Below are 21,700 nucleotides of genomic sequence, written 5' to 3'. Positions count from 1 at the left end.
CAAGCTGACCCTTGCCTGTCTGATTACTCTAAGTTCTCCAATCCTGATTCCGGCCTGTCTGACTATTCTAAATCTGTTTGTGCTGGCCTGGTCTGCCTGTTCCACGCTGTGTTGTCTGGCCTGCCTTCCTAGTTGTGTTCTTCCATCCAGTGTCCTTGGCGAGACGATCGTGCCCCTTTGCTCGTCCAGAACCTGTAGCTTTGCTCCTCTCTTAATAAGACCTGGCGGCTCCTCCTGAGGTGAAAGGCGGGTGTTAAAGGCAGAAACAAGAGCCGAGACCAGGGAGCCTAGCACTTGATCTGGATTTAGGGTGCCGAACGTGACATCTGTCCTTGATGCTCTAAACAAACCCATTGGGGTATATTTATCAAAGAGTGAAGTTAGAGATCTCCACAGTCCGTGGAGTGAAATACCACTTTCACCATTTGATAAATACGCCTTTAAAAATACCATCGAAATGAATGAAGAGAGGCAGTATTTTACTCTAGAGGACTGTGGCGATCTCTAACTTCACTTTTTGATAAATATACCCCTTTGAGACTATGGGGTATATTTATCAAAGAGTGAAGTTAGAGATCTCCACAGTCCGCACAGTGAAATACCACCTCTTTCCATTCATTTCTAACTTCACTCTTTGATAAATATACCCATAGGGGCAAATTCACTAAGCGCCGAAGCTCCTAACGCTAGCGTCAATTCACAAGCGTTGGTCATTTTCGTTACTTTGCAAATTCACGAACGAACGCTGGCGTAAATTCGCTAGTGTTACTTCGCACTCTTACGCCAACGGACGTAACTACGCAAATTCACTTATGCACGCATTGTACTGAACGCTACCTTTTATGCCAGACTTCCTTCGCCACCTCAGACCAGGCGAAGCGCAATAGAGTAGATAGGGATTGCTTCAAAAAAAGTTCAAATTTTTTCTAAGTCCCAAAAAACGCTGGTGTTTTTTCTATATTATGGGTGATAGGCTGAAAAAGATCGAAAAAAATTTTGGGGCTCCCCTCCTTTCCCCCTACATTTCCTAACTCATGGCAACTTAACTATACAGTGGGCACATGTGTAGAGCAAAAAAAAATTTTTTATTTGATGTTTTGAAGGTTTCCCAGGCATTTGTAGTGATTGTACGTATTCCTCCATTGAAATTTGAATTTGGCGCCGTATGCAAATTAACCATCGCTAGCGTAACTTCGCTTCGCGAATCAACGCTAGTGCAACTTCGCAACCTTACTCTACCCCTGAGCTCAACTTCGGATTTTAGTGAATTTGCAGAGCGCTGGCGAAACTACGCCTGACGAAGTGTGGCGAAGTTACGCCTGGCGCAACTACGAATCTTAGTGAATTCGGCCCATAGTCTCAAAGGGGTATATTTATCAAAAAGTGAAGTTAAAGATCTCCAGAGTCCTCTACAGGGGATTTTGGGATCTAGGGGATTTTGGGATCTAGGGGATTTTGGCGTATTTATCAAAGGATGAATTTTCACTTTCACCCATTGATAAATACACTTTTAAAAATCCCATAAAAATTCATGGAGAGTGGCGGAATTTCACTCTAGAGGACTGTGGTGATCTCTAACTTCACTCTTTGATAAATATACCCCAAAGAGTATATTTGTGACTCTACCTGTACCTTAACCCATTTATGTGCTGGAATAAAAAGTTTGCCTGCTAAATGTGTGTTTAAAAGTAAATCAACCTTTGTGTTTGGTGAATTGGTCAAAACCAATCCTCTGACTATTGGCAAGCAGTGTGTCAAGTGTGTGGCAGTTTGTGGATTCTCTCAAAGCTTAAGTGGGGGGTGATGTCAAAGTTTTGGGATGTCATGGTTAGTTTGAGGTGTGATTACCCTAGTTCATTGATCCCCAACTAGTGGCTCGTAAACAACTAAATGCTGCTCTCCAACAACATGAATGTTGTTCCCAGTGGCTTCAAAGCAGATGTTTGTTTTTGAATTCCAGACTCGGGGGCAAGTTTTATTTGCATAAAACCAGGAGTACTACCAAACTGAGGCCCCTGTAGGCTGTCAGTTTACATAGGGGCTACTAAATAGCCAATGACAGACCATATTTGACACCCCCAGGAACTTTTTTCATGCTTGTGTTGCTCCCAAACTCTTTTTACATTTTAATGTGGCTCACGGGTTAAAAAGGTTGGGGACCCCTGAGCCCTAGTTCCTAACCTCTTATAGCCACGCCCAACGTCACATGCGTCTAAAGTGACAGGGTATATTTTAAAAAAACATTGTTCATTTTAAAATCCCTAAAAAATGTATAAATAATAGTGTTGAATATTAGTTTACAATTTGCAGTTTTTTTGCACTGTGCCTAAATATTCCTCACTAAGTTACAAATTACTATAAACTTACCACTAAGGAATGAGGGGAAAACTCTGACATTAAGTAAGATTTTGTTTTGGACAGCTATTGAATCAAAACCACAGGAAACTGAGAAATGAGTTGGTCTTCAACTGGGCAGGTTTGAAAGTTCATTTAGATACATCAGACTGGTAGCAGCAATCTGCCATTTGTTTGATGGCCAAATAAAAAAGTCTAATCGGCTGCAGATCTGGTCACTGGGCTTTAGAAATAAGACTTTGCAGCATAGGACCAATGAATAACAACCATACCTGAATTACTCCAGCAGAATGGGAATCACTGCACATTGTGGCCACAAACGCCAGTCCAACTGTAGCACCATCAAAATCTGTATTTCTGGAATAAAAAACTTGTCTTTTAGCAAAGAAAAAAAGTTCTTTCTAGAATAAATGTGAAGGTCCATAGTACCAACCATGCAACTAGGTATGGTTACCATTCTTTGTAAATGACCAGCATTGTACAGTATATGTGTGGGAGCTGCAGGTGAGCAGCGTGTGATTTTATGCGCCTGTAAAGTGCCACATGTGGAATCAGCCTTGAGATGGCAGACTTTAGAAGTGGTACAGATTTCAGAACAAGCAGGCGACAATCATTGTTGAAAACTAAGACTAATGTAATGCTAATTTAAAAACGACTGGAGCACATTCGTAGGCATAACTAAAGAGGAAGCAGACCCTGCGGCTGCAGGGGGGGCAGGAGGTATAGGGGCCCAAAAGGTCCTAATTAATGAGTAATTTTAATATATATTGGTAAAACAGGACAACCTCTGGAGAGCTTGGGGGCCCCTCAAATTATTTTGCTGTGGGGCCCAGTAACATCTAGTTATGCCACTGAGCACATTTTAACCTTGTGTGCGCAGTTTTTAAAAGTTGTGTGCTCAGGTCAGAATTGATACAAAATTATGTGTTTTCACACAAAACTCTTTGGGGTAAATTTATCAAAGAGTGAAGTTCCGCCACTAGAGTGAAATTCCGCAGCTCTCAATTCATTTCTATGGGATTTTGAAAGGCGTATTTATCAATGGGTGAAAGTGAAAGTTCACCCTTTGATAAATACGCCTATAAAAATCCCATAGAAATGAATGGAGAGTGGTGGAATTTCACTCTAGTGGCGGAACTTCACTATTAACTTCACTCTTTGATAAATATACCCCTTTGTGCACATCACATTTGTTGTGTGTACTGGCCTCAAAATGTGTGTGTGCAAGCATGAGCTCACAGCTTAGAAGGCACAGTGACTACAAATACAGCCCAAAAACTTCTATGCACAGCTCCCTTTTGCGTTGTGTGCTCATGAGCCTCCTTGTTGACTTATATTTCAGAGTTAGGGCTTTATTATGCCTTGTACAATATTATAATAAGCAAACAAGTAATATGCCTTTACTCACGTCAGAAACTGAGCGTTGTCATTTGGATTCCTACGCAGAAGGACGTTCTTCCTCCAATCTGAGAAAGCACCCAGATTCTGAGAGGCTGACGTCACAACTTTAAACTGATCGCTCACATTCCAAACCTCTATCCCGGTCAGCGCAACAAAGGTGTTTATGGCCTTATACACCTGTGCATGAAATAAAAATCACATCAGTTCTGATGGGAGACTTCTGGTGTAACTGTCATGAGAGCTTTATTACAGGATATGCACAGGATATAACATGTCTGCTATGTGACTAATCATTGTGGATATCCCTACAGTGTGACTGAGCTGTGGCTCCTTATAACAAGACTTGATAAAGGGCAGGATAAAGCCTAATACTTTGCTTGCAAATGTGATGGGTTTTTGACTGCATTGCACCCAAATCAAGACTTGTCTACATGGCGGTTGATGCACACACAGCTCCTAGAGGACTGTGATCTAAGGGAGTGTCTAAACCACCCTCTGTTGTGGCCATTCACAGACAGAAGCTGCTAAAAATTCCGAAATCTGAAAATACTCCAGCTAAAACCTGATGAAATTGCATAGAAGTCAATGGCAGATGGTCCCTTTAACAATTGGAACATGTTTTTTCACCTTCAGGATTCTCAATAGTTTCCAGCTGTTTGCACTGGTTTTTGTTTGATAATCTGATAAACTCGAGTTTTCAGGGGGAAAGTTCGATAATGCTAAGATTTCGGAGTGACAATTTGATTCGTGTTGATGCTCAATTCTGTCGCAAATTTTTGTTGCACCAATTTGGGTTTGGGTTTTTTTTTTTATCAAGTGACAAATGGTTGAGTTTTAGTAAATAACCCCCTAAAACATTAAGATTGCTCGACATAATTCTATTACTATGTCTACCCTGTAGCCAGTCTACTTTATTGACTAAAGTTGCCCATAGACTCAAAGATACAGTTGTATGAAATTAAGATTTGTACGATTTTCAGATTGTGTGTGGAGTGTCCCGATATTTTTCGTACCACGGCAATCAGTTTTTTAGTTGATCGGACAGGTTAGAAAGTTTCTGTCCGATAATGATAATATCTAACAATATCAATGGGCTTCTGTCACTACTATTTGTCAGTTATGACTTTTGTACGTTTGCTCACTCTCAATTAATGGCCAGAACATTGACTGATTTGTTATTTTTACTGGTTATTTAATCTGAATGGTTAGTAATAGATTGGTAGACTGAAATACGACATGCTCACCGCACAAAGACTAAAATCTGCATGTCTATGGCCAGCTTTACTTGTAGCTTAGCAAAACTGTACACACGGGACGTACTAATATTTATAATGGCATTGATTTTATGGTCTGATTGCATGACTATTCTCAATACAATATGCTAGAAGTGCATGCTAGAATATGCTAACAATATGCTAGAAGAAAGCCTTAAAATGGCTTTCCTGTCCAGTGGACTCTTATGGAGCTGGAGGTCATGCGAGTCTGGGGTTGCACCAGGTCACAGAGTTATATGTCTGGTGTGATCACTATGAATAGAGCCTTCTGTACCACTATGATGCTGATACGATGGAGCAAGTGGGTGCCAATGATACTAAGAGGAAAAGCCAAACTCCATACCTAACTGTGTGTGTTTGTGTGCATTTTATAGTGGTGGCATAATTAAAAAAAAAAATGACATATTACATATAAAACAGGTCAACCTGTTTGGGGTTGTTGGGGCTCTAAAATTAATTTGCTGTGGGGCCCAGTATCATCTAGCTATGTGCCATTGTGTGTGTATATATATATATATATATATATATATATATATATATATATATATATATATATATATATATATATATATATATATATATATATATATATATATATATATATATATATCATCAATATTGTACATGTTATATACTAAACCAATGGAAGAATGCAGAGCTGCACATGTATAAATGGTATGTGGCCAAAGTGAAAGGTAGTTAAATAGAACATCTTAGAAATGCTAAAACGAGACTTTTCTGGGGGTGCACTCACCACATTGACAAAATTTATTATTTCATAGATTCTTGTGTTGACTATAGGGATACTGCGGTTGTACTTAACAAACTGAAAAAAAGCAAAAGAGAACAAAAACTACATTGAACACAAGATCCCGAAAAAGCATCAACAAATCCAAGCAAACATGTAACCGTATCTATACACTGTCAGTCAAAAGTTGTTGTATTTTAAAGCATTTTTTAGAAAGATATCAACACATAATTTTTTTTAAAATGTAATACAGAACTATGTATATGTAAATTCCACTAATACATTGCATCAATAAACACAGAAGTACTTTATCTGAGTCCCATATAAGTGTTTAAACTGTGATATAATATGTGTGTGTGTGTAAATGCTGTTATAACATGCCACATTCCCTGTGTGCATGAACACATCGACCGGAACAAATGACTGTACTGCTGATATACACAGCGGATTTGCATGGCATAACAAGCACATTTGGCATCCGCTGGGTAGAAATGGGGCGTGACTACCCTACCTTGAAACATTCCTATTAAGATAAACAGGGTGTTTTTAGGCCTGCCCATTCCCAGTTATGCCCAGTGCTCATGATGACTCAAATTCCACCCACTTTCTAGTAAGCCATGAACCTTTTTGTGCGCAGCAATAATGACAGTAAGAAGATATAAGTAGCAGTCTGTTTGACACACACCTTATCAAGAGGATAGGGGTTTTTATTTACACAGGCATATATAAAACGATCGAGCAAATTATCTCATATACATGACAAAATCTACTCAGCTTTGGCCCATCAATTGCAAAGTTGCACCAGGTCCAGTAACCCATAGCAACCAGTTTGATGTTGGCTTTCAAACAGGAGATTAATAACTGTCCCTCAGACCAGCACCTGGCTGTTGAAAAATCCTAAAGAAGCCTAAGACCACACATAGCATTCTCCACCAGGGGTGGTTCACCTTTAGGTTAACATTAAAGAGATTACCTTTCTTACCCCCTTTTTTTCTCTATTAGGGGGCTGCCATATTTGTGCAGCAATAGTCTGTTTAGCATTAGAAATTCTAACTGACAAGTTGAGATGGGACAGTCAGGTTGAAAAAAAAAAAAAAAGTCAGGTTTAGGAACTTAAAGTAATAATTACTTACAAAAGCAGAACTATCAGCGAAAAATGATCAACATGACCTATAGGTAACTTTTCATGTAGATTAATATAAATATTTGATTTAATATAATATTTGAAATAAAATGTTTAGGGGCAGATTTATCAAGGGTCGAATTTCGAAGTTAAAAATTCGACCATCGAATTGGAATACTTCGACTTCGAATATCGAAGTCGAAGTTTTTTTCATCGAATTTTGGTATCCTACAGTCAAAGTAAATCCTTCGATTCGAACAATTCGAAGGATTTCATCGATCGATCTAATGATTTTACTTTGACTTCCAAAAACTTCGAAAAATGCTCTAGAAGGTCCCCAAAGGCTAACATAGCACTTTGGCACGTTTAATTTGGCAAAGTATTGAAATCAAAGTTTTTTTTAAAGAGACAGTACTTCGATTATCGAATGGTCGAATATTCGAACGATTTTACTTTGAATCAAATTCGAAGTCATAGTATCCTATTCGATGGTTGAAGTATCCAAAAAATGACTTTGAATTTCGATTTTTTTTACTTTGAAAATTCCCTCGAATTCACTTCGACCCTTGATAAATCTACCCCTTAGTGTCAGTATCACTTTAAGATGTTATAGAATGGCCAAATCTAAGCAACTTTTTAATTTGTCTTCATTATTTATTTTTTTATAGTTTTTGAATGATTTGCCTTTTTCTTCTGATTCTTTTTAGCTTTCTGGGGGAGTCACTGACCCCATCTAAAAAACAAATGCTCTATAAGGCTACAAATGTATTGTTATTGCTACTTTTTATTACTCATCTTTCCAGTCAGTCCCTCTCCTATTCCAGTCTCTTATTCAAATCACTGCATGGTTGCAAAGGTAATTTGGACCCTAGCAACCAGATTGCTGAAATTGCAAACTGGAGAGCTGCTGAATAAAGAGCTAAATAACTCAAAAACCACAAATAATAAAAAATGAAAACCAACTGCAAATTTTCTTAGAATATTGCTCTCTACATCATACTAAAAGTTAACTCAAAGGTAACAATGCATGATTCCCTTCTGTGCTACCTGTCCTAGACGTTTCTTCTCTGTCTCAAACAAGTGGCAGAGAAACGTTACATGTACTAATGGCCTAAAGAAGGGAATCTGTTTTCGAAATAAATCATATATTATATATATATTTTGAATTCCTGGCTTGGAGGTAATTTTTAATTGCATAAAAACCACATTTACTGCCAAACAGAAGCTCTTGTATGTTGCCAGTCCACATAGGGGCTACCAATATTCAATGACAGCAATAATTGGCATCCCCATGAACTTTTTGCATGATTGCTTTGATCTCCAACTTTTATTTACATTATTTATATTTGAATGTGGCTCGCGGGTAAAAAAAGGTTGGAGATTACTGGTCTATGGCATCTTACAGCAGCCCCATTGCCAGTCCAGGCCTAATGGCCCTCTAACTGGGAATGCCTGGTTATGAGAGCAACCTGGGCATTTGTTGTTCTTGATATCATCCAAACTGTATTGGGGTGACTCACCTAATAATGTAACATTAAAAAGAGGCTTAAAGGAGAAGGAAAGTCTTTAACCACTTGGAGGTGCCAAATGTTAGTGAATGTATTTACTTACCTGAAAACCCGGGCCGGTGCTCCTATCAGCAGAAAACTGCACTGGCTGGGGTTATACCAGTGAACACCATGGAGCTCCGTCGTCCTCTTTCTTCACGCGGCTGCACATGCGCAGTAGAGCGAAAAGCCTAACTTTAACTAAAAATTTGGCTTAAGATTCTACTGCGCATGCGTCTGCCCCGGAAAATTTGAAGACAGAAGAAGCTGGAAGAGAAGCGCTCCGAGGTGCTTGCTGGAATAACCCCGGGACGGTGCAGTTTTCTGCTGATAGGAGCACCGGCCTGGGGTTTCAGGTAAGTAAATAACATTTGGCACCTCCAAGTGGTTAAGGACTTTACTTCTTCTTTAAACCAAAAACAAATCTGCTTAAATGCTATGTCAGACAGGGAGATTCCCAGCAACTCACAACAACCCTGTTAACCTCTGGTGGTTATAGACTCGCCATCATTGGATTGTGTTTAACATCTGTCCCACATGCACATTGCTTAATCTGTAGAGTTTTACTTACCATTGAATTATCTGCAACAACATACAAGTGGACGTACTTCTGAGCCTTCAGAATTTGCTGTTGCTGTGGAAGTAAAGCAAAGAAAAAATGTAGAAATAAGAAAACATCTCCACAGAAATTAAAATTTAATCCACGGAATAAGGTTTTCTTTTCAAGATAAATGCACACAAAAGCTTTTAGCTCTATAATAGTGTTCTGAAAATAACTGAAATAAATGCAAATAATAAGCATCAAAATTGACTGTGAATTTTCACAGCAATTTCACAAATTTATTCGCCGGTGGCGAAACAAGCAAATTCGCCGCAAATTTGCACCTGCCGAATAAATTCACCCATCACTACTGTGCTTTCTTAATATCATGTATATGAATATAAGTGCTTTCTCGGGACACTTTCTTCAGAGTAGTTACATGGCACACATGAATTATTTAATAAATATTCATAAGTCTGCCACTATTACACTGCCTTCATGAACAGCCCATTATCCCAAGTACATTACAATAAAACAGTCCCCTGGGGTATATTTAAATTTTTGCATGCGAAACCTGTAACATCTGCACAGAACCTTATATCTCTTATAATATTTAATGTCTGTCAATGTTCCTACAACTAATGTCCCATTAAATTAACCAATAGAATAAGACAAGAAAACTTACAAACACAGTGCAGCATACCCCCTTATAACCATCAACAAGCTCAATATTTGCTGCCTGCCTTACCTCAGCAGAGGTGCCGGAACGAGATTTCTTGACAACAATTTCCTCTCTATACGTTGTGTTGTCCACTCCACAAGTTTTGGGTATCTCCATCTGGGCCTCATACACAGCATGTGCCTCGCTGTCAGTTTCCTTCAGAGGCTCAATTAGATACATTTGGCCTTCTGTCTGGATGAGCCCACTATGAAGAGAGCAGAAATTCTCCATTGATGGCCATAAAAAATATCTTACTCTATTTGTTTCAGTCAGAAGAGAGGAATGTTTATAACCTAGACAATGCTTGCTGTAATTGTTTCCTTTCAGGGATCCCCCAAAAAAAAAAGTGTCGCTTGCTGTGGTGCACCCCCAAAAAGTTACATAATTTCTTCAGTCTCTTACTGCCTCACAAGACTTTTTGTTTTCTGACTAGAGCAGGCCATAAACTGCCAAAGAAGTGTATCTTTCCCCAATATGGCCACCTTGAACTGGGTGATATCAGGCTGATCCAATTGTTAGGCCCTAGGCCAATAATTGGATCATAACAAAGGTAAATGCAGGCCATCGGGAGAGGACTGCATCAATAAGCTGATGTGGTCTTTACCCAGAGGGGAATATCAAACCTGATTGATATCTGGCCACATTTTCAGCCAGATATTGGCTGGGCAGGCCTTTCTCTCAAAGTATGCTCCAGTTCTAGTAACCCATTCAACCAGCTAGCATTAATTGTTTGGAAGCAGAATTTGATTGGCTCTCCTGGGTTAGTAACCTAAAAAGAATTCTGTGCCTGTTATTACATTCCTACTGAAGGCCTAAGGCACCCATTTCCTTTTTCAGCAAGTCTGAGCTAGTTGCATGAAACACTCTTCGCACCCTTACAAGAAGTGTGTGTTGGTATTTCTCCTTTGATTAACTTGTACATACAGTAAGCTTTCCATCCTCCCGGAGCAATAATTTGGTGCATAAAAAGGCTGAAGGCTGTAGTGGCACCGCTAACATTGACAGAAGACATGCTTCATGCAGAGTATAGCCCCAAAGTTGTGCAAGGGTAAACACTGGAATTTACACAGGGATCAATTGTTCATTAACGTGTTAGCAGAACAATAAACAACAGTTAAAGATTATTAAACAACGGCAGAGGACTGAGAAATGCTGCTGCCATTAAGGCAATTATCTAGAATTAGAAGAGAGGGGAGAGGCCTTAAGGTAATCGCTTTTGTGATGCAAATCTTCCCTGTATGGAAAAAAACAGTATAAGGTATTGAATAGAAATGTTTAGCATATGGTTACACTGGGGCAAATTCTGGGGGTATAAATTTGTCTTATGGATGAAGGAGGGTTATTATATTAGTATGCATGAATACATAAAGGCATTGGGTTGGGCTGGGTTGAATGCATGGCAGCAAGACCTGTTATAGAGGAACCCCTGATAACATTGGAAGGATGAAATCAGTTACTCCAATGTGGCTGTAGATTGGGCACCCCTTCCCCTGCAATGCCCTTATGCTGTCAGCTCTACAGACTGAAAACCTTTGGACTGGTAAATAGAGACTGGCATAAGTCCATATATATATATATATATATATATATATATATATATATATATATATATATATATATATATATATATATATATATATATATATATATATATATATAGTCCATAGCACAGGCTCCTAGTACAAACCAGTCATAGGCCTACCATTCGAGAGCTTAGATCAGTCATATATAGGCTATTGCTATTCCATAAGGATATCAAAGATTGGTTTACAACATAAACTGTTCTCAGGGCCCACATTCTGCAAAGCTTTGCATTTGTGAATACACTTAAAGAACTGTGTTTGCTGTTAAAGGGATACTGTCATGGGAAAAAATTTTTTCAAAATGAATCAGTTAATAGTGCTTCTCCAGCAGAATTCTGCACTGAAATCCATTTCTCAAAAGAGCAAACAGATTTTTTTATATTCAATTTTGAAATCTGACATGGGGCTAGACATTTTGTCAATTTCCCAGCTGCCCCTGGTCATGTGACTTGTGCCTGCACTTTAGGAGAGAACTGCTTTCTGGCAGCCTGTTGTTTCTCCTACTCAATGTAACTGAATGTGTCTCAGTGGGACATGGGTTTTTACTATTGAGTGTTGTTCTTAGATCTACCAGGCAGCTGTTATCTTGTGTTAGGGAGCTGTTATCTGGTTACCTTCCCATTGTTCTTTTGTTTGGCTGCTGGGGGGGAAAGGGAGGGGGTGATATCAGTCCAACTTGCAGTACAGCAGTAAAGAGTGTTTGAAGTTTATCAGAGCACAAGTCACATGACTGGGGGCAGCTGGGAAACTGACAAAATGTCTAGCCCCATGTCAGACTTCAAAATTGAATATAAAAAAAATCTGTTTGCTCTTTTGAGAAATGGATTTCAGTGCAGAATTCTGCTGGAGCAGCACTATTAATGGATTCATTTTGAAAAAAATTTTTTCCCCATGACAGTATCCCTTTAAGTAAATTGTATATACACATACATATCATCAATCCTTATCTAATCCTTAACTAAAGATTTTTCAGTGGACGTTTATGTCAACCCAAGAACCTGAATTTTTATATAAAGCATAATTTCCCCTTTAATTCTTTCCAGTGAATAGGTTTATTGGCCCTTTTTCTCCAGATCCTGGGGTTGAACGTGCAAATTTCTATCAGTTTCACCCTCGTTGCTGTATAAACGGTAGGCAAATTCAGTTCCATCTTACCTTAACCCACTGCATGTACTAAGACTCAGCAGCGAGCTGTTATCATTCTTCACATTTCCTTGATAATAGCAGTGATGCTGCAAAGGTTAAAAACAGTGATTTAAAAAAAGAAAGCGGTGTTAAGTCTGGCTAGGTGTGGCACCTCCAAAGACAGACAAAGCAACAGGAGCCTTGGCAAATTATTTCATCACAGAAGGAAGTTTAATTTTATAGTGCAGAATAAAGAAGTATTCAGCAGCCTGCAGAGATATATATCTCTCCAGTTTACAGTTATAATACAAAGTAATTAACATTACATATCTATCATTTGATAGGCTATAAATTGCTTTATCACTATCATGTGTTAAATTTTTGCATTAATAGCAAATGTTATACAAATACGTATGTCATAAACACCAGTCTCTAGGTTTACTTTTATCACAGCTTTTCTATTTTTTGCCAAATCCCCTTTTCATTGTTATTCGTTTTTTCATTTTAAATTGCTTTTTCATAGTCAGGTGTTCCTAATTGTGGTAATCATAGGCAGCAGTCATTTAGTAACAGGTACTAATATTCATATAACATAATGCACATATATTCATCACTAATGAAAAGGCCTCAATTCTTAGCCCTAACAGAGGTTTTAGCTCATGAGTAAATAGGTCAGCAGTATGTTATGTTCTACAGTGGCGTAACTACTCACCGGTGAGCCCTAGTACCGGGTGGACACCCAGGCCCCCCTGTCGGGCCCTCCTCCTATGAATTGCAGGCTGGAGTGCTGCCGGCCTGTGTGCTCTAAATTCTACCCCTCTCTCCTAAAATCTCTCCCCCTACCCCTAACCATTATTGCGGCTACGGTGGGGCCCAGGGGGTGCAGACCCAGGTGTGATCGCACCCCCTGCACCCCTGGTAGTTATGCCACTGATGTTCTATACCATTAGACTGGCATCTCTATATTACTGGCTCATTAATGAAGGCTTAGCTGGTGCCTGTGTCAGTGGTGTAACTAAAAGTTATTGGGCTCCCTAAACTTTTGGAATAGGAAGATGCACATACATTGAAACTGCTTATTAGCTCCCACAATGCAGAGCCATACAGGTATGGCATGTGTAGAAGATTTAAGTGCTATATTTATATTTAAGTGTTGTATTAGCAATGTTAGTTCTCTTCCCTCAGGCTGTTTATTATACCTGCTCCATATTCTACACAACAATGCCCTTGCCCTCCAGTAATTGCCCTGCCTTTTACCTGGATTTTAGGGCTGGTTGTTACTGGTGTCCCATCCGGCAGGTAATAAGTCTCAGTGTAATTTGCAGACAGCAGGTCTCTGCAGGAAAAACACACAAATGTTCTAAGCTCTAGTGTGCAATAAATAAAACCCATAAACGTTTGCCCAACATACAATATTGTTATATCCAGGATCTTTGGCTTTAGGAAAGCTGCTTCTCTAAAGGGGACACCACATGGTACATTTTCTCTGCTGCATTAATCCAATAGGCTAACATCTGAACAATGGGCAAATTCTTACAGCGGGGCCCAACGTTTCATCCTTACTAGGCCAGAGTAAAATACAGCATCAGTGAGAAAGTAAATCTAGGGATGTGGCCCTAATAATAGCCCACAACAGGAGAAGATTCAATGCTGGAAACATAAATAAAACAAAACAGCAGATAAGAGGTTAAATACAGAGCCATGATTGAGAATTGTATTGTGTGTGCCAGGGCTCTGAGTGGCACTAATAAAACAAACTGTCTCACTGTAATCTACTGTAAATCTGGACTTTATTCCCTGTGAGTGTGCAGCCTCCGCAATTTACCTCCTACAGTGATATCGGAGTGTAAGAGTCAATACAGCTTCCTTCATATGGTTAGCAGGGCTCGCTGACCAGCTGCCGGCCTAAATAACTCAGGTATAGAATCATATGCAGCTGCATTGTTTAATCCACAGCTGGTGTAAACTATAACTCCCAGCATTCTCGGCCACAGTTTAGAACATCTTAATAACATTTCGTATTTCCTTTTATTCATAATTTGAGTAGAGCGCCATTTAAATGTATGAGAATCAGAATAAGCGATGAGCTAATGAACTTCAGTGATGGTATATAGCATTTTTTTGGGTGATTTGTTGCATGTGCAAAATAATGTGTTGCTTCCTAGAAGAGGACAGCCACCATCTTGCCAAGAATGTATTTTTACAGTTTTCTTGTCTATAAGGCCTATGGCAGCCCAGGATTATCCTCCGCCAGTGGAGAATGCCCTGTTGTGCACATTAAGCCTTAATTCAGTAGAATGTGTCTGTTATTTGTGGTATACTCTGTGCACCACCAATGGACATGACGTTTGGGTGGGTACAGGAGTGACCGCTATCATTCTGTAGAAACAACTGTAACACTAATCATAGTAAACTTGATAGTTTTAAATATTATATCCAAATTATACACAGAAAGGGAGGATCTACTTAAAGGAAAACTATACCCCCAAAATGAACACTTAAGCAGCAGATAGTTCATATCATATTAAGTGGCATATTAAAGAATCTTACCAAACTGGAATATATATTTAAGTAAATCTTGCCCTTTTACATCTCTTGCCTTGAGCCACCCACACCCGTACCATAAGATCCGTAAGATGATCAACCACATATTAGCGTAAATTGGCCACATTGCATTTAAACTGACCACTGATTTATCAGGGGAAACATGGCCAGTCACCTGACCAATGAGCCATGTCATGAGTGGATGAGATAACTGAACATGATTTTCTATTTTGGAAAGTGATATATGACACAGTTACACCAGTCATCAACTGGCCAAATGGCAAGGCAAGAGGGTCTCATAAATGCCCCAAGGATCATACAAAGATTGATTGATGGTACTGTATGAAAAACTAGTGTATGGGCCACCATTGCACCTGGGCACCTTGTTAATATATGCCTATACAAAGAGCAGCATAACAAAGTGCAATCCCATGGGGATGTATCAGCAGAACATTGGGTAACTTGTCTGTGCCACCTTCAACTATAACAGTCAACATTAAATTTGTGCACACAAGCCGCTTAGTATAATCAAACAGCTTTTATGTGCCGGCTGTCTGCCTATAGCTTGTTTATAGTTGGCATGAGGTCATCACAAAAAAGACAAATAATCCTGTTAAACAGAACCAGGGAGAGACTCTATAGTGACAATATCTCATGCGCACAAACAGTAACATTCAGCTACAGCAGAGTTCACTTCTAGTACTTGCCAAACGCACATTAAAGGGAAAATGTGCCAAAAATCAGATGTGTGGAGGCTGACATCTCGAAGCATGAACACATAGCAGATTCCAGTGTAGTAGAGAGGAAAGCAAATCCTTCAGGATATAGCTCAAGGGGTGTTATAAGCATTGCAAACATCAATCACTTATTGTAGGATGCTTTGCACTGACATGCTCCAGATAGGAGGTGTTGCAAGTTCCATGAACAGAAAATTATCCTACAATATATTGTTTGGGGTATTTTCTAGAATCAGGCCTGCTGTACCGTGTGTATACAAGAAATAAAGCAGGAGTCACAGTCAGGGATTCTTTCTTACAGGTACAGTTGCCAATGCCATGTCTATGCCCCTGGATGAACTGCATTGTGGTCTACCCATTTAAGATTGGTTAGGTTGTAAAGCTTGTTTAGCTGATTTGTGGAATAGGAATATTAAAAAGGTAATTGCAGGGCTGATGCTGGGCTCTGGACAAATTGCTTTTGTGTCCTTGGATCAGTCACATAAGGGTGGGAACCCTTCAGCAACAGACTGTATCCACAAGCATTATTTTGTATAAGCAACTAATCTAGACTGTATCCACAATCGTATTTTGAATAAGCAACTAGTCACCTTCTGTAAAGGAGCTATACACCCAAAAACCACAACTTTCTGATATACATTAAAACCACTGAAAATATTTAAACTTACTTGTAAATGCCACTGATATTGACATCAAGATTTTTTAATTCTGGTCTCTGGTTCTAACAGAAGTCCTTTCTTTCCAGCTCTGTTAATCAGCTGGAGTCAGAACAAACATTGCAGAGACTATATACAGCCGGACAGGTACTACTTTCAATAGCAATTATGTAAATCATGGTCAAGTTCCCTTTTGTATGAAATTCTACAGCTATATTTTTGTCAAGCACAAACATCCATGAACAGAATTATGAGCTATAGCCAGTGTACCTGACCCTCGTTTTCTTATCATGTGAGCAATTGTGTTTCAGCTTTTCAGGAGCATTACTATACCTTTGCACGGTATAACAAGTGAAACTGAAGTACATCATGTGATGTATGATACACAATTACTCACTCATTCTTCTCTAGGTGTAAGACCAGGTGCTTCCCTCCTATGTGAAGGCCATACTGCAGCATATCAGGATACTTGCCCTGGGGTAACAGAGGGAAATAATTATCAAACAGTCCATGAAGTGAAATGTAACCTAAAGATAGGGAAAAAATGAAACAAAAAAAAAACAGTTATTGCATTGCTCCTCCTGATTAAATGCCTACATGGCTGATGGTGCCCTTCATTGAAAGTCTAAAGAGTAGGAGATACACACAATCCAATGTGGACCCGTCACCCAAAAAAATATTCAAAATCCTATTTTATCATATTAGTCAAGCAAAATGAACTTTAGTTACACTATATAAAATATTTGAATCTTGCTTCTTTCAGTCTGGGATTTCAAAATTATAGCAAGCAAGCAGCTGCCATTTTGTTATTAAGGCAAGCCTTGCATCATCTCAGAATCTTGTTTGTGCACCAGAATGGGGGAACCTGATGTCCATCCCCATGCCCTGACTACACATTTAAATGGTAAAGAGAACGGGGGAAAAATGTGGAGAGCAGTGACATCTAGGAAGTCCTGAATGGAAAGTGAAAGTAATTGTCTGCCCCGCCTCTATGCCCAGGGCATAGAGAAGTGGCAGACAATATTTGATTGACAGCTGAGATTTTAAAATGAGCTTACAAAAGCTATGAATGCTTTAATAAAGAATAGAAATTGGATTTCATGTTTAATTTTAAAAGGACTTTTATTATACAGATTTTTGTGTCTGGGTGACAGGTTCACTTTAAAAGGATTTCTAAGTCAGCCCATTCAGTATCTGGTGGAGCTCCTATTGCATAGTGTTTGGGTAGGTCATGGATAGGGCCCCATGCATGGCCCAATAAACTGCCTGTTGGGTTACAAAACTGAAATCTGCTTTGCGTGTACCCTGCCCAATGCCATGTAAGGAGCAGAAGGGAGAGATCCCAGGAACAGCCTGGATTGTCAATGGCTTTTTAGGATTTTAAACATTTATCTGTGTCATCAACAATTTGCTGTTGTGTACAAGTCATGTGAGAAGGGAAGGCATGTATATGTGTGTGTTTTTCTTTACCTACAGTGGCCAATAAATCTGACATATTTATCATTTAATAAACTGTACAGTTTTATAGCTCAAAGGCATGTTGATCACAATTAGCATGTATTAAATTCAGATGGCAATGCCCAAGTGATATCTGTATTTAATGATGTTACAGCTATGCCATTGGTCCTCATCATCCTATTGGCAAACGTTCCCAACATGTAATTCAGCAGCACCGCTCTCCACCTCACTGAAGGAAACTTGAGGCTAATGGGACACGTCAAGCAATTTGCATTCAAGTGGCGACAGTGTGACAATGTGTCGAATGCAACAGCCTAAATGTGGATCAGGATAAGATTTGACATGAAGCCTAGTTTGTTGTTCTGGATTATGGATGTCTAAATATTACCAAAATATTTAAATCCATTCCACTTGCAACAATGGCTGCCTAGTGAGCTGACACCCAAGGCAATGTCCTCCTGGGAAAAATAAATAAAATGGAGGTGTGGTGCTGTTAGTTCTTTTCCCCTAATATATTGGCACCCCCTGTGAATCCGCCTTTTCTTATCCTTTAAAGCCACTAACCAGCAGAACCTGCTCTATAATCTCGCCCCTAGGAGAGCTCTCTAAAGCTCATATGGCCCTGATTGTCTATGATTAAGGCTAACTGCTTTGCCAAGTGATGTAATGATTTCCTTTGCTATACATTCTTATAAACACAGAAAACAAATACTCTTCTAGGATTTGTGCCATGCACATACCCGGTCAGCAGGGTCTATTACATACTAATAAATACGCGGATTAGCTCTTTGTAATGGATTCTATCCATGACTGCCATGCATGATGTTAATGCACGCCTTGGGACAACAACTGAGCTCAATAAATACACAATATTTATAAACTACTGTACTAACGTTTATGTTGTGATTTTGGATACAATACTTTAAACGTATTATTTCCACCAGAAAAAAGTATTTTTTTTTTTATAAAAAGGTCTGTATAGGGACAACCCTGAATTTGCAGAACTACAACTTTAGCATCCCCCTTTCAACTTGAAAACACAAAACATGACAGCACTGGCCCCATAGTATTTCACATGTATTATTAGGGCAGCTCCTGCCACGAGGCAAGGTGAGAACCTTGCTTCAGGCGACAGCAGTGGCTGGTTACAAGGGGTAGCAAAAAGCCGCCTCTTGTAACTTTAAGAGCCAAATGTCTGAGTTTAAACCCAGGAATTTGGCTCCACTCCGCAGCTATTGCGCTCATTGCTGTCCCCTTTTTACCCACTCTGATGTTTTAAGCGTGAAGCTGGAGCGGGTGAGGGCAGCACAAGTCCAAGGATCGCCCTTAATTATTATCTTAACAAGGGCACAAAGGGTGACATGTTTTGTAAACACCAGAAATCAAATAACCAGACCTATTAATTTGGATTACTAGACCTAGAAAAAAACATTCTGACTTTTATTGCACTGTAAACAATGTGTAGGAATTAAGAGGCCAGCAGCAACCAGCAGGCAGGGAACATACCTGAACATCCCTCTTGTACTGAGTATGAATCTTCTTTGGGAATACAACTTCATAATATGGTTCAAATGTTAACTTGAAAGAGGCTGGAAATGAGAGAAAACAGCAGCAATCAGCATAGTACAATTTCAAGGCAAATTGTATAACAATCAAGTGTTTCTATGAAGTATTGAATAACAAAAGAGGTTTCATTTTGATGGTAAAATAGTCATATTATGTGGTCGCACCAGATCGACCCTCACTCTTAGGGGTGAAAGTGAAAATTTGTAGTAGTTTCACCAAAAAAAAAAAAAATACCAAGTTTTTGAGAATTAACTTCACAGTGGTGAAAATTCTCTTTCCATTGATGTAAATTCACCTCTCTTTTCCAGGCAAACTTTTTCCACTTAAAATTCTCCATTTCACCAAGAACACAATAGCATGTTTGAAATTTCTCCAGGTTCACTATTATAAAGATTGAGCAGTTACTTTTAAATCTCATTATCAACATCGCCCTTTCCATGCTAATTTTTCACACTACTATTGTATGGGGTAAACATACTGGTGAATTTTCACATAGAATTTACGCCAGGAGAAAATTCCCCACATTTCTATTGAACTGACAATTTTCAGTAAAAGAGAGATGTGTTGTGAAAATACACCTGGTGAACTTTGGTGAAGTTAGATGGAGAGAAAGTTCACACTTTAGTAAATGTGCCCATTAGTCTGCAAATGCCAGGACGCAGATCCACTTTCACACTCAGTCAGGAAAATGCCACTCTAAATCTGGCAATATCTGAACCCATATCTACCCTTACTCTCAGTCTAGCAATGATCAAGATCAACACTCACTCTCAGTCTAGCAATGCCAGGATCAAGATCAACACTTACTCTCAGTCTAACAATGCCATTATCAAGAGCAACACTCACTCTCAGTCTAGCAATGCCATGATCAAGATCAATACTTACTCTCAGTCTAACAATGTCAGGATCAAAATCAACACTCACTCTCAGTCTAGCAATGCCAGGATCAAGATCAACACTCACTCTCAGTCTAGCAATGCCAGGCTCAAGATCAACACTCGCTCAGTCTGGCAATGTCAGGATCTAGAGTCACACTCAAGGTGGCCATATATACGGAGTTTGGTGAGGTCGCCATACGACCAGATCTCTCCCTTGAGGTGGGCAATATCGGCTGATCTGATCACACGCCCTAGGGTGGTCAGATAAAGCACCGCATTAATGAACCAATGCGGTCCTCAATCTCACAGGATTTTTAAACCTGCCCGATCAATCGGGGAAGCAAATCAGAGGGTCACATACACTGCCCAAAAAGACAATTCTAGGATCTAAAGTGTTAGCCACCCTAAATCTATTAATTTGTTGGTGCAGCACTATGTTTGGGCTCCGTCAGGTCAGAATCAGGACCCAGAATTACAACCACAATCCAATAGGAGCTAGAAAACCAATTGATTAATGTGAACTCTGACCAATTGCAAAACAAACCAGGTGGGAAACAAAGCTTCATAATTTGCTAAGAAATTATGAACAAGCAGCACCAGTCCAGGAGCACCATCCTGCCATTTTAACTACCTCTTCCCAGACAACCCTGGGAAAAAAATCAGATAATTTTACTCCACTGTGCATGCCGAAGCCACAGAGGTAAGCAAAATGGCTGTATGCTCTGTCATTATTTTCTCAGAGTTGGTGCAGTTTTTTTCTAAAATGTAACTAGGCATCCCAGGGCCAGGGTGCAGTTTCGTGTGGTCACTAGTGTCCAGCGGGTCCTGAGTGGGTTTGAGCCCGGGTGTGATCCCACCTCCCGGTAGTTCTGCCACTGAGTAAACATATTGTATTCTGACAACAGTAAAATATTCATTGTTATGGTATTTAGCTTTATATTCAGCAACTCTCCAGTTTGCAAATTAAGCAATCTGGTTTCCAGGATCCAAATTACCATGCATTGATTTGAATAAGACACTGAAATATGAAATGGAGAGAACCTGAATAGAAAGATAAGTAGCAATAAGTGTCAATATGTAACCTTCCATTTGTTTTTCGATCGGGTAAATGATTCCCTTTTAGAGGCTGGATAGATTCCGAAGAAAAAAGCAAATAATTCAAAAACCACAAAAATAAACAACAAAGACCAATTGCTCAGAATCAGCCATTCTATAACATACTAAAGTGAACCAACCCTTTAAGAGGAAGTGACATTACCTTCTGTCTGTGAGAATTCATCCTGGTGGTCTAGCGGGGGTTGCGACGGGGACGCCCGTCGCACCCACGCCGGGGTTGCCCACCATGTCCAGTTTCTTTGGTGCCTATTCGCATACTGAATGGATAGCCGCTCCTCTCACTTTGGGGTTTGAAGCTGCGGCACAGATGAATTCATCGCGCAGTGA

General features: G+C 39.5%; 1 protein-coding gene across 2 annotated transcripts in view; it reads right to left on the bottom strand.

Moving 5' to 3' along the window:
* Positions 1 to 21,700, bottom strand: part of adam28.1.S (ADAM metallopeptidase domain 28, gene 1 S homeolog) — a 55,000-nt gene that overhangs the window by 24,452 nt on the left and 8,848 nt on the right. For both annotated transcript variants that reach the window (XR_005966587.1, XM_018255082.2), the window contains exons 2-10: positions 19,320 to 19,402; positions 16,753 to 16,829; positions 13,676 to 13,754; positions 12,449 to 12,525; positions 9,738 to 9,915; positions 9,020 to 9,082; positions 5,785 to 5,856; positions 3,764 to 3,933; positions 2,628 to 2,712 (exon numbers count right to left, since the gene is read on the bottom strand). Coding sequence is in view for 1 of the 2 variants with exons in the window: in XM_018255082.2 (XP_018110571.1) it covers positions 2,628 to 2,712; positions 3,764 to 3,933; positions 5,785 to 5,856; positions 9,020 to 9,082; positions 9,738 to 9,915; positions 12,449 to 12,525; positions 13,676 to 13,754; positions 16,753 to 16,829; positions 19,320 to 19,402 (884 nt within the window). In the remaining variant the exon portion in view is untranslated. The remainder of the gene's footprint in view (positions 1 to 2,627; positions 2,713 to 3,763; positions 3,934 to 5,784; positions 5,857 to 9,019; positions 9,083 to 9,737; positions 9,916 to 12,448; positions 12,526 to 13,675; positions 13,755 to 16,752; positions 16,830 to 19,319; positions 19,403 to 21,700) is intronic.

This window comes from Xenopus laevis, chromosome 3S (assembly GCF_017654675.1).
Source record: "Xenopus laevis strain J_2021 chromosome 3S, Xenopus_laevis_v10.1, whole genome shotgun sequence".
In the NCBI taxonomy this organism is placed as follows: Eukaryota; Metazoa; Chordata; class Amphibia; order Anura; family Pipidae; genus Xenopus; species Xenopus laevis.
Note: the sequence above shows the minus strand (reverse complement) of the source record. Positions and strands in the feature narration are given on the sequence as shown.